Below are 13,109 nucleotides of genomic sequence, written 5' to 3'. Positions count from 1 at the left end.
TGGCTCCACAAAAAATTAAAAATAGAATTATCATATGATCCAGCAATTTCACTTCAGGAAATACATATTAACGATTTAAAGTAGACACTTGAACATATATTTACACACCCATGTTTATAGTGGTGTTATTCACAATAGCCAAGAGGTGGGGTAATCCACGTGTCCATCAGCAGATGAATGGATAAACAAAATGTGGCTTATATATACAATGAAATATTTACTATTCAGCCTTACAAAAGAGAGGAAATTTTGACACATGCTACAATAAGCCGGTAACAAAAGGGTGAATACTTTATGATTTTATTTATACAAGTTACCTAGAGTAGTCACTTCATAGGGACAGAAAAAAAAACAACACGTTTTGAAGTCCTCCCCAAACACTGATGGCTTGGAGTAAGCTAGCTACAATGCTATACCAGTGTCTTAACAGACAATTTGGAAAGACATATACACACACATATATATACACACACATATATATATATATATATATATGTGTTTAATGAAGTTAAGGACAAAAGAATTCATGATGTTACCTCACTGGCAATCAATTACAAATGAGTAATGGAATGGTATAATTCAGAACTAGTTTATATCACACTTTGGAATGTACTATGAATTTCCTCCATTAGAGCTGCCATCATGCAATTGGTTGGGAATGGCCATATAAAGTAGATACTTTGATCATACTTAACAGATGAAGAATCTTAGGCTGTTTGTCTATGGACACAGAAAATTAAGCTGTTGGGAAGTGAACTTGGATTTTCTGGTTTCAGATCAACTCTTGATTTTACAATGCCATGTCCCTTGAAGCCTAGACACCTACTGAGTAATAGGGAAATCTCATTGAGATTTGAAATGTACTTACACTATCCACAACATGACTAATCCACATGTGGATAATGGAGAATTGATTGTATACTCATTAACATTTGTAGGAAGTTGTACTTGATATCAAAACGATTTAAGTAGGCTGAATTCATATTACACTCATACTGTATGTCCAGCAAAAAAACAACTTGCGTCGGTCACCAATGTTCTAGAGACTAACTTCTAGTGATTTGAACCCTGTTACTAAATATTGTGTTTCCCCGAAAATAAGACCTAGCCGGACATCAGCTCTAATGTGTCTTTTGGAGCAAAAATTCGTATAAGACCCCGGTCTTACAATAAGACTGGGTCTTTTTTTTTTCTTAAGACCGGGTCTTACATTAATTTTTGCTCCAAAAGATGCATTAGAGCTGACTGTCTGGCTGGTCTCATTTTCAGGGAAACGCGGTATAACGTGATGATCATGAGATTAGTTTCTCTCACGTTCACCTATTATCAAATCTTAATAGAAAATGTCATTGAAAAAATACTATCTCAACTTCTATTTATTCAAATTTAACAAGCTTATTGAGTACCTACCTACTATATGCCAAGTAACGTACTAGACACTGGGGACAGACTTGTGTAAATAGTAGATACGGTCTGTGCTTCCATGAAGCTTCTAAGGGTGAACTAGACAATATTCCCTTTAACTCCGCGTAGGTTAATGCGGAAATGGACAAAACATGCTGCTTTAGGGAGAGGTGAGAACTGTGTCTCTGAATTACATATATTGTGTGGGGAAAACCAAATACTAACTAATGGTTCTTCGTGTATGTCTCTTAGGTTCAGCTTGCACTGTTTTCTCTCTCACTGCCTCGGCAAGTGTATTCATTCATACCTTACAAAAAACTGCTGAAACAGTACATTTCATACCCTCTGTAATTCGAATTTTAGAATTCTTGAAAAGATAGAATTAGAGCATTCTTGAAAGAGAACTTTGGTTTACTGTAGAATTTTAAAACTTTCTACAAGATTTGTTCTTGTGTCCAATTGAAACAGAAATGATCTTACGAGGAAAAGAATGGCTCTGTGATGTCTAACTGCTTTTTTGCTACAGAATTTATCTTGGAGAACAGTATGGTTTTTAGTAATAAGATAACTTGACATACTTTAGTTCTGCAAGTCAGGTAGCATCTTATGTGCAGTGTTTTCACAAGAGATCTGTCAGCAGTGCAACTTTTGTATTTAGTACGTACCCGTGTCACTAGACTGAAATACTAAAACTGTTTATGCACTCAAACATTGTCTCAGTGCCAAATGCAAGGTATCATGTCTCCAGCAACTGATAACAGTTTGAGGAAGGAAATATGTATTCTGTAAGCATATAATGATAACTAAATGCAATATATTAAAAAGTGAAGGTAACAGATAATTACTATTTAATACTGAGTTAAAAAGTATTTAGTAGTTTCTCCAGGAGATGTCACTGTTGAGTTGTGTTTTTTCTTTTCAGACAGTAAGACAATAGACCATTCATCTTTGTGTCACCGAACAAAGAAATATTCCTGTATCGTCCCTCTTCTCTTACCCCCCCCTCCTATCACATGCTACTGGAACTGACTGTCTTGTGATCTACTCCATAGTTGGATAAACTAAAAAATAATCTGTATTTTAAAAAATAATCTGACAATGATGGTTAATAGAAAGGAACAAATTGTTTACTAGTTTTCATGGAGTTTATCTTGTCATTTCAGTAGCTGAGAACTTGGAAGACTATTCTCATGATTTTTCCCATCCTGCTATTCAAAAGTATTTTTCACTTCTGTCTTACTATGGTTGTCCTGGAAAAAAAAAAGTAAATTTGTAAAAATCTTTTTGTTTGCTAATTAACGTGACAAAGAATTTTACTGTATTGAGTGAGGTGCAGTGCACCATTTTGCTCTACAATGATACATTTTCATTTATGCTTACCTGCAGTTTAGTTAAAAGTAATTTTTAGTTGCTTTCTTTATTTGGGAGTAACGTTTTGCACACTTTGTATCTTTCTATTTGCTACATTTTCTACTGAACAACTAACATTCTGAAGGGATGGGATTTGTTAAGATCCAGAACTGGTTTTACCTGCACTGCATGTTCTAGAAGTTATGTGTGCAGTTTCTGAGTTAAAGGGAAAAGCGTAGAGGTTTTGTTTTATTTATTGGATGGGGGATACTAATTTAGGGGACATCATATACTGAAAACCACACTTATGCAAATGTAAGGTTCAGGCACTTTGGTAGAGATAAATATGTATCTATGAAAAGAGCATGTCTGAAGCAGGCATTGGGCAATCGTCTTGCCCGCTCTGACCTGCCCTTAGCGTCCAAGCTACTTTCTACCTCCAGGAAAACCAATAAGCAACCCCATCTTTGGCCTAACTCCCTGCAGAAGAAGGTGAATGAGGCCATAGGTGGTGGAGAGACTTTTCTTATAGCTTGCATGAGTCACGGATGTCCTGATGTCTATCTTCTCCGTAGGCTTTAGCCCACACAATTCGCATTCACCTTTCTGGCAGCAAAAGGCTGCTTCAGTAGACAATGGGCGCTCCAGTGCGCGGAGCTTAAAACCTGAAGCACCGGTTCATGACGAAGCCCCCCTTTTCCAGCTGGGCGAGCTCAGGGATTCCCTGAGATTATCCCGGCGCTGCCGCAACCCAAAGAATTTGGGGGGTTGGGGGGAGGTCTCTGGGGGAAATTCTAAACCAGCCCCGACTTGAGGGTGCCCCTGGGAGCCGCGAGGGCTCTGGGCGCCATGGAGCGGGGAGCTTCGCGGGAAGAGGGAAAAGCTCCTACCAACTCTGGAAGCTCGGCCCTGGAGACGCGGGCGAGGCGGGGGATGACCTCAGCCGTCTCTGCCACGTTCCAGCCAATCAGTCCCGCATCTTGGCATCCGAATCCAGGACCCCCGAAGCCGGAGGCGACGCGAGCCAATGAGGAGCGGGCCGGGGAAGAAGGACAGGCCGCCGGCCTATGGGGGCGGAGAGGCCCGGCTGCGCGTATCCAAGGAGCGCCGGACTGGGCTCGGGGGTGTGGCGCGGCGCCGGCGGGGGTGGGCGGGCGCGCCGGGCGGCAGGTGTCGGCGGCGTAGGCATTCGGCGGCGATGGAGCGGCCCGGGGCAGCTGCGGGCGGCCTCTCGCGCCGGCCCCACGGCCTCGGTCTCCTCCTCCTCCTCCTCCTCCCGCTGCTACCACTGGCGACACTCGGCCAGGACCGGCTGGACGCGCCGCCGCCGCCCGCTGCGCCGCTGTCGCGCTGGCCCGGCCCCGTCGGGGTGAGCTGGGGGCTGCGCGCGGCCGCGCCCGGGGGCCTGTTTCCCCGCGGCGGCCGTTGGCGCCGCAGCGCGCCCGAAGAGGACGAGGAAGAGGACTGCGGCCGGCTCCCGGACTTCGCCGCCAGGCTGGGCAACAACACGCACCAGGTGAGCGGGCGCCGGGCCCGGGCGCCGCCCGGACTGCGAGGGGCCGCCCCCGGCGCCCCCGCCCCCGCCCCGCCCGCGCGTCTCCGCCGAGGGGACCCCGGCAGTTCGCCCCCCGCCGCGCCCCCCAAGGCCGCGGCCCCGAAACTGCGGCGGGCGGAGTCCGGCCCGGGCAGCGGCCCTTTCGTCACAGGGGAGGCCGGTTTAGCCTTTCACGGCATTCCTTTTTTCAAGTTGTCAAAATCTCTTGAGCGTCGTTGTTTTCCGTCTGTATAAATAATCGGGACCCAGTAACGCTGTACCTCACCGGGAAGGTGAGGAATAGTTACCGCTGAAGTGTTTGCACAAGTTGGGCTGCGCAAAAGCAAAGGTGTGTTCTCTGGGTCAGTACTTTCAGGGTGGGTAGGGGGCTGTTCAGAATTCCCGACGCAGTTGTTCGGTTACTGTGTGTTGGCATAGGTAAAGGAGCAAGCGTGGAAATGGGATGGCTGTATCTATGTTCTCTCTCTTTAAAACGCCTTCAGTTTGACCTTCTATGGTGTCATCGGACTTTGACCAGGAAATCTGTGTCCTGTAACAAGGTTTCCAACTGTTAAGAAACACATTGCAGGCACCCTGCTTTGAGCTAGGTCCTAGTCAGAAACTTTTAAAATTGCTGCAGTTCCATCCTTGGAGACAAGCAGCTCAACCTTTGGGCACCACTGGATTGACAGAGCCAGCAGATGGGAGTGTATCCTGGCTCTTGGCTCCAGTGCAGCTTGACCGTCTTCCTCGTCTTTTTTCAAGAACTAACGATTTAATTATGGCTACCCACATTTGCATAACTTATTTTCAATGTAATATATTTCTCTGTTATATCCCTTTCTCTTGCAAAGAGTTGCACCTGGGGACAGAGATGAGTGGCTAACTGCACTTGTCCTTGAATAGCCACATTCGCATCAGGGAATCTCAGTCTCCCCTTGAACTATCTTTCTCCCCCTGCTGGGACTGACTATACCTGTTACCTGTACAGAATTCTCAGATGTGGGAGCCAGGTCAATTGCAGTCAAGGCACAAGCAGGGATAAGCCCACTTCATGCAGTCCAAGCAGCCTCTGCTTCAAGTTGGCCGAGGTAGTGCTGGCGGGTGGGACAGGTTGGGTGCAGGTAGGGTGGTATGAGTACTGGAAAGTCTTCCTGTTTGATGAAGGGAGAAATAAATCGTGTAGACTTCCACCTCCCAGTGGGGAATTGAGAAAGGCTTTGCGATACTGATGCTTAATTTATAACAGGACTACTTCCTTCCTCGAGCCAGCTGGACACAGCATTCTTACCCCATATTTCAGATTCCTCTCTTCCTGGTTGACATTCCCTTAGGATCTGCTGCTGCTTCTGGATTCATTCCTGTAATTGAGTCTTCCCTGGTTAGTTTGCATTGATATGTCATTTGCACTATACTGATTTCTATAGCAAGCTGGTTGATTAAACTGGCTCAAGGGGTTCTTAGGCCAAATCTACTCAAGAGCATATCTGAAACCTTATTCTTTGAAGTCCATTTGTAAAGACACTTCCCCCGTTTTCTTTCACCTTATTTAGCTATTGTTCCCAATGATTTTTTTTAGCTTATTATTTTTTCAGTGTTCTTCCAGTGACATAATTTTAAGTCACTACTTTTGCATGTGTTAATCAATCACGGTCTCTTCTTCAGAGATCCCATCCTTTTTGGACCATGCAGATGTGGTTAAAGAGCAAGTGTTATTAACGATCTTCACCTTAGAAGTGGTCGAGTAAAGTGGTGGTTCGAGCGGACCACCACCTTAACCCGGAGTTGTCATGTAGTCGTCTGTTCTGCTTTTCAGTTACGTCTTTTTAAAAGTCATAATAAATCGTTCTGAACTATACTGAAGATATCTAGTATTGTAGGGCCCTTTGTAAACAGTGTGAAATGAAAGTACCAGCGTGACAGAACCACTTTCTATTGGAGAGATTGTATACGTTCGTATAGCTGGGAAAGTGCCATTTAGAGGAGTTTTTTATAAGATGACAGGATTCACTTCGCAGGAAAAATCCAAAGTTCCTGATTTTCTTCTTACTTGTTATAACTCGCTGTCCATGTCAAGTCACATTGATTCATCATGTATGTGAAAACCCACCCTCCAGATGCTGGGAGGCCAGGACACTAAGAAAAGATAACTCAGACTGGAGACTGAAAAGCCTCAGAAGGTTTTAGCCGATCTCCTAGACCTGTTTCTGCGGCTTATTTGGCTTGTGAGGACTTACTGGCATTTAACTTACCTTAAGAAAGCAGAAGTAGAACTAAAACCATGTTAGTGCTTTTATGTTCCTCTGGTATAAGGAGACCTGTGCCCTAATGACTTATATTTCAGGATCCTTCACTCATGAAATCCAACAGTGTACATATATACTTATAAATGCTCTTTTCTTACACTCAATAAATAACCTTCCTTTTGCCTTTTACCACAAACTGTTTCATGCCACACTTTTAACTGATTCTTTCCTTCAAGTTTTTTCCTTCATGCCATGTATAACCTTTGTACATGAGAGGAATTGAGCAAGCCTAGAAGATTCTATTAATGTTGGTTGCTAAGTTGGATTGCTTCAAAACATTCCTCCTATAAGCACCCCTTTGAGGTTAGGCATGAAACTCTGTCTTAAAGAAACAGATGAAATGCTTTGGCCAGAGTTACGGCGGTGGCTGACATAATTTCCTTGCTTCTCATTCCTGTGTTCAGACCATTTGACGATTTCCTTAAAACTTTTAAAATTTATGATTAATGAAGCTCATTCTCTGTCCTCCCTTTGCTCCTGTCACTACCTCTTTACACATTACTTACCAACTTCCACCCCAACATCAAAGCATCTGGTTTCTTAGATAAACAGGCCCCATAGAGAGGCCATGTGGAATGGGGTGTCAGCTTTGAGAAGAATGTGTGTGTTTGTTTGCTGGTGCTGGCAGGGCTGAGTCCGTGCTGACAGGACTGAATGTGCCTTTTGGAGGCTTCAGGGAGCTGCCGCTCTTAGCCTGTTGTGGGTCTTTATCACACCCGGAAATCTGAAAGTCGGTGCCTTTAACAACCCTGCTGTCTAACTGCCTCACTTATTCCAGGGCTCAGTCTCTCTTCATACTACCTTCCCTGGCATTCCCACCTTCACCCTCTAGTTCATTTTCTCTCGAGTCCTGTTTCATCCATTTGTTCTGGGGTCAAGGAACAGAAATTCTGTAGGATCTCCTTGTTGGTCCTGGCTGAGCAGAATGAGCAAATCCTCATGTGCGTTTGACACCCGTGCAGTATAGTGACCAAACCCTCCAACCCAGAAGGGAAGGTAAAATGACGTGTGCATTGTGGATTTCAGTTGGAAGTGCCAGTATCATCAGATTTGAGGAGGTATATACTTACCTGGGCAAAGGTTAGTCTTCATCTGAGGTTTGGTTGAGGTGAGGGTGGAGAGCTAGCCAGGTAGGGCAAATGGCTCAAAGAGAATGTGGTGTAACCAGTAGGTGACTTCTCTGCTGATTTGAATATTTAGCTCTGTGCATAGTGATTTTTAGTTAGAAATCAGATTTCATTGACTGTGGAAATAATAGGAAGATGGCTTATTCTTCTGCTCAATTTCTAATGCCATTTTTTTCATAATAATAATAATAACAATAATAATAATCTCTCCATCCTGCTATTTTGATCTGATCTTTCATGTCAGGTTCACAGAGGCTGTTAACAGCTCCGTCTTTACTCTGCTGATTCTCCAATCAGCTCTTGCCAACAAGCTTTGGATTCTCAGTGACTGCAGGTGCTGTGTTCCCCAACTTTGTCCTTGCTGGCCTTTTACCCTTGTGTAATCCTCACACAAAGGGCATTACTGAACACCAAGTTGTAGTGGTCAGAACAGGAGGGTAACATCGCCCCTTTTCCCTCCCTTCCTATCCACCCCTACCCCTCAAGTCCTGTCTTTAGAGAAAGTGAATTGATGTTCAGATGTTTTATCTGATTAGAAGCTCATATTAAGGTAGACAAAACCATTACATTTGACATGTAATTAAAATGAAAGCCTTTCTAGCAAAGGGCTGTGTGTCAGTGGCTCCAAAAATAATGTGAAATAGATACTGCATTTGTAAACTTCTAAAAAAATGTTCAGTTCCCATTGTCACCAATGTTTCTGTTTCTTCTTTTACTCTTTTTGAAAACCTGTGTGTGGCCTCACTGATCCTTATGTAGGTGGGATTGGAGAGTAATGGGGCTTGAGGAACAAGCTGGTCCATCACAGGCACTTCTAGGCAGGGTTTTTTATTGTTGTAACTGTGGTAAAGAGTTGGATTAGTGATTGTGGCTTTGCGCTAGCTGGGCTGAATGAACCCGCGTGACAGACCCTTCAAACCTGTGGCGTTTGTTAGGTGAATGCTGGACATGTGGGGTTTTTTGTTTTTGTTTGTTAGGGTTTTTTTGTTTTGTCTTTGATTTAAAAAAAAAATTGAGGCTGTTTTTCCCTCTCTACCTTCAACCACAGTCTCAGGAAACCACAGTAAAAACAAAATCTTCCATTCCAAGCCTGTGGTGTTTTGCTGAGAAAGTTTTCTGTGAATGTAATTTGTTTTCTGTTTTGCATTTCAGTATCTGGCCCTCAGTTCTTCATCTACGACATGAGAAGTTTTGGACTAGATTTAAAATGTCTAAAATAATTCTGTGATTCATAAGGAAGAGGAGGAAGCCAGAGGTTATGATCACTAATGTTTATTGGTTGGTTCCAAATTTAGAAGCAAATTGGGGCTGTTCTACTTCCCTGTTGAACTTGACCATAGCCTGGATTTCACATCTGGGGGTAATTTGTTACCACCTCCAGAGCTTGCCTCAACGAAATACGAGTGCTCTTAAAGATAGCAGGAGTATTTTTTTTTCCATATAATTATGAAAGACATTTGTTTTTTGGGTAATACTTTATCATTCCTTTTTGGCTGAAAAATCAAGTGCTGATCAAAGCTACTAGCTTGGCTAGTCCAAAAAGAAATCAAATAATAGATATATAGCAGTAAATTTGTTTTTTTCCTTCCTTACAAGTACTCTGCCAAAACTGGGGCTTTTTTTTTTTTTTTTTTTTAAATTTTTTTGGTCCCAGCTGCTGCCTATGTATTTGACAGTAGATGGTCAGTTTACCATTAGTATTCTCAGCCCTGTGCTAGTTAGAACTTATGTGTGATTCATTGGCTTGATTTATTTTCATCAGAAGAAAATGTATGTTCTTTTCCTTCCAGGGCTTATGAGTACTATCTTTCTTATACTTGCTTTTGGTAAGAATTTTGTTCTTTTCTTCCTGTGTATTCTAAAAAGTAAGTGATAATATTGCACTTGAGCCAGTTTGCAAGTCTGGTTCAACAGTAAGATCACCCTGAAGGACCAAGAGAAATTGAACTGGGAAGGAAAAGTTTAATTAACTTCAAGCAAGATAGTTCAGGTTTTTATCTGGTACCTGCTGTTTGTCAGAGGGATTCAAATCACAGACGTCGCATACAAAACTCAGAGGAGATATTTCAATGACCAGATTTGAGTCCTGCCTCTGCTGCTTCATAGCTTTGTGGTCAGGGACAATCACTTAACTTCTCTGACTTGCATAGATTTGGTTTTTCACACTAGAGAAGCAGCTTTAGGATTATTTGGAGGGGCAAATGGGAAGTTTCGTCAAAATATTTTGTTAAATGGAAAGTACTGTCATTCATTTCAAGTAGATGTCTTTCATTAAAACACGTAGAGGAGTCCAGGCCTGTGCATAAGCAAAGTTAAACAGGAAAAATACCGGCACTGATGCCTTCTTAAGGGTTTAGGTATTCAGAGACCGCTTGCTGAGGGTTTGGAGCAATTTTTGAAGAAGGCATGACCGCTACAGAGTGGTGGTCTGGAAAGGCCTCAGGGGTGAGGAGAGAATCAAGATGTGGGGGTAATTCTTAGGGAGATGTGTACAGGCATGGAGGTAGGGAAATCCAAGACATGGCCCGGCAAGGTCAGTGGAAAGCTTCTGTTGGGAAGAAGTGGTTGATGAGGAATATGACTAAGGTTTCCAGGACAACAGACAGAGGGGTCAGAAAAGATAGCTCTTTGGGTGGGGGAAATGGGAAGGGAGGGGGGTACAGGTGGGGAGTTTGGCATTAGGACTTACTGGGGAAGTGTTTTAACAGATAGTGCTAGACAGAAGGGGAGAGCTGGAGAAACCAGAGGTGGAAATGAGGAGCCAAGAAGAGTTATCTTTGTAGAGGTTGCCCATTGCTGTGGTCTTGGAAGAGTGTAGCCAACAGGACAGCAGAATAGAGAGCAGGGCGGGCCATCTTTTGTACTTGAAGCATTAAGCGTTCTAAGGAACACTCCTGGGCCTCCTGGAAGGAGAATGTGAGCCACGGCCTGGGAAACCCAGGAGCTAGCTATAAGACAGAAGCCCATGAACGGACTTCTCTTTTCTGAACATTTATGAACAAGGATAAACTTGAACTCTTGCTGATAATGTGCTTAACGGTTTGAATCATAGATTGTTAGGCTGATTAGCTGGTGAGATTCTTACTTTTACCTCTGAGGCCAAATGACTTGCTTATGGGCCAAGAGCGGGAAGTAGAACACATGTCCCAACATGGTGCTGCTACATTTGGAAGTGTTTCATAGAAAGGTTTTAAATCAGCGCATTTGCTTTAGGGATAAGGTAAAGTTATAGACCCTCATCGTAAGTCATGTTGTCGTGAGTTGTTCTCTGTTCCTTAAAGCTCAGAGTACCCTCAACAGAGCTCAGTTAGCCTTCCTAAGCCTCAGGTCCCCATCAGATAAAATTGTGCATTACCACGAGACTTTGAGGGAAAACGTGTTGAAAACCTTGAAGTACTATATACGTAAGATTTATGTCATTTCTTAATAAGATTGTTGATCTCTTACTGCATCCACAGGGCCCAATTGTCAGCCAAATAGTCTTGATAAATACCAACATGTTCCAGAGGAACATGTGCGTAAAAGGACACAGATGCAGCATAAATGTATTTGGTTTTATCACTTGGCAGGGTTGGGTGACAGCCTCGGTCGGGGGTGGCAAGAATGAGAGTGAGTCAAGATTGGCAGAAATGTAAGAAGCATATGTCTTCTTCTTCTTCCCTTTTTTTTTTTTTTTAAACTTTAATGATTTCATCAAAATTTTATCTTGTTAGTGTGATTGATTGTTCTTTGAGGCAGTGGTTAAGAGGGAACACGATCTCACATTGGACCTGGATTCACACTTCAGTGGTGACTGTGGTCTGATTAATCTCAGTGAACCTTAGTTTTTTCATCTATAAAATGGGGTGTACTAATACCTGCCTCTTAGGATCATGTGAAGATTAAATGAGACAGTGTGAGATTTGGTGTGTATCCATCATTTATCGAGGGTATCTTACAGTGAGTATCTCCATAAAGCTTCTGACGCATTGCCAGGTAGATACTCCAATATTTGTGTATGTGCTTTATTTTTTCCCATAGCTGTAGTATCCCTAGAGAATTATTACAGGTATTCAGAGGAACCAAATCTGGATTAAGACATATATACTATTCATGCCCTTGGACTTGGGGTTAAAAAAAGTGGGTGTGGTGAAGGAGAGATCGTCTGGCCAAACGTCTTTCTTGAAGCTGTGGGGGATGGAGGAGAAAGTCCTCATCCCACCATCATCAGATACCTGGTCATCTGGTTATAATAGTTTCAAGTATATAAAGTTATTAACTTGTAGTTTTAAAGAACTTGCAGTTACAAAAATAAGACTACTTACAATTTAATAACGATTTCTCTCCTTCATTAAGCTTTAGTTTATTGGAGTTAGTGACTAGGGTTTTACGTTGGCAGCTCTGAAGTAGCACGTTGCCTGTTTCACTTTCATTCATACACAGCTGTGCAGTGTACTGACCTTGGTGAAGTTTTAAAAAACATTAATGAGATGTGGTAGGTCTTCTCAAGAACTTTGCTTGGAAGCGTAGACAACCAGAATGTTGACATTATTACTTTTACGTGCTTATCTCTTTAATATTTCGCCACTTCCTGGCCTATGTTAACCCTGTTTCAGGTAAAGTGACCTTTTCACCAGTCTCTGCCATGTGCTGTGTTGGTTTTTCATCTTTGTTCTCAGGGCATTTCTCTGGTCTGAATGTGCTTCTAGCTGCCTTCCGCCCCCATCTCACCTACATGTAACGATGCCGTGTAATGCGTGCAGCCCTTCATGGTAGTGTTCGGTCTTGTATTCGCTTTCATTTGTGAAATATTTATTCCCAGATTATAAACTCCTTACAGGTAGGGGCCACACTTGTGCTAGGAGTCCTTCACTTTTGCCTCACACAAGACTGGAGAGAAGGAGTCGCCATTAAGTGTGTAGCCTGGCGTCAGACAGACGTGAGTCGGCATCCTTGCTCTGCCGCTTGCCGGTCGTGTAACTCCGGGCAGGTTCTCTAACCTCTCTGAGCCGGTGGCTCCTATAGGGTAACAGTGGGTCCTTAATATGTCACAAGTGCTCAGGAAAGATTAAGTACTCGTATTGTTAGTCTTTGATTCAGCAATTGGTTGTTGAGTACCTGCCACGTGCTGGCTCCTGGGAACTGACAGTGGACCACAGATAAGATCCCTGGAGAGAAAAAGGACATTATACAAATATGTTATTATAGCTACAATAAGTACCAAGAAGAAAACAAGAAACTGCAAGAGAATAATTGACGGAAGTCCTTTTGGTCAGGGGCATTAGAAACGACTTGCTGAGAAATGGTTTAAACTGATACTTGCAGATGAATAGAATGTTTGCCAGCAGGAGTATCCCAGGCAGAGAGAACAGCGCGTTCAAATGCCTGGGGCTGAAATGAGCTCGGTGT

General features: G+C 43.1%; 2 protein-coding genes across 4 annotated transcripts in view; both read left to right on the top strand.

Moving 5' to 3' along the window:
• PSRC1 (proline and serine rich coiled-coil 1) overlaps window positions 1-13,109 on the top strand; it is a 97,281-nt gene that overhangs the window by 10,040 nt on the left and 74,132 nt on the right. The gene's annotated exons all lie outside the window — the stretch shown is intronic.
• SORT1 (sortilin 1) overlaps window positions 3,862-13,109 on the top strand; it is a 59,204-nt gene continuing 49,956 nt past the window's right edge. The window contains exon 1 of one of the 3 annotated variants that reach the window (XM_074318968.2): window positions 3,862-4,270. In XM_074318968.2, coding sequence (XP_074175069.2) covers window positions 3,953-4,270 — 318 coding nt within the window. In that variant the 5' untranslated portion in view covers window positions 3,862-3,952. Of the gene's footprint in view, window positions 4,271-4,616; window positions 4,638-13,109 lie in introns of those variants that run through there. The other 2 variants (XM_074318969.2, XM_074318970.2) reach the window with 2 other exon arrangements.

This window comes from Rhinolophus sinicus, chromosome 7 (genome assembly GCF_057876585.1).
Source record: "Rhinolophus sinicus isolate RSI-liver-muscle chromosome 7, RSI-T2T, whole genome shotgun sequence".
NCBI classification, from domain to species: domain Eukaryota; kingdom Metazoa; phylum Chordata; class Mammalia; order Chiroptera; family Rhinolophidae; genus Rhinolophus; species Rhinolophus sinicus.
The sequence above is the reverse complement of the archived record's forward strand: the minus strand, read 5'-3'. Positions and strand labels throughout refer to the sequence as shown.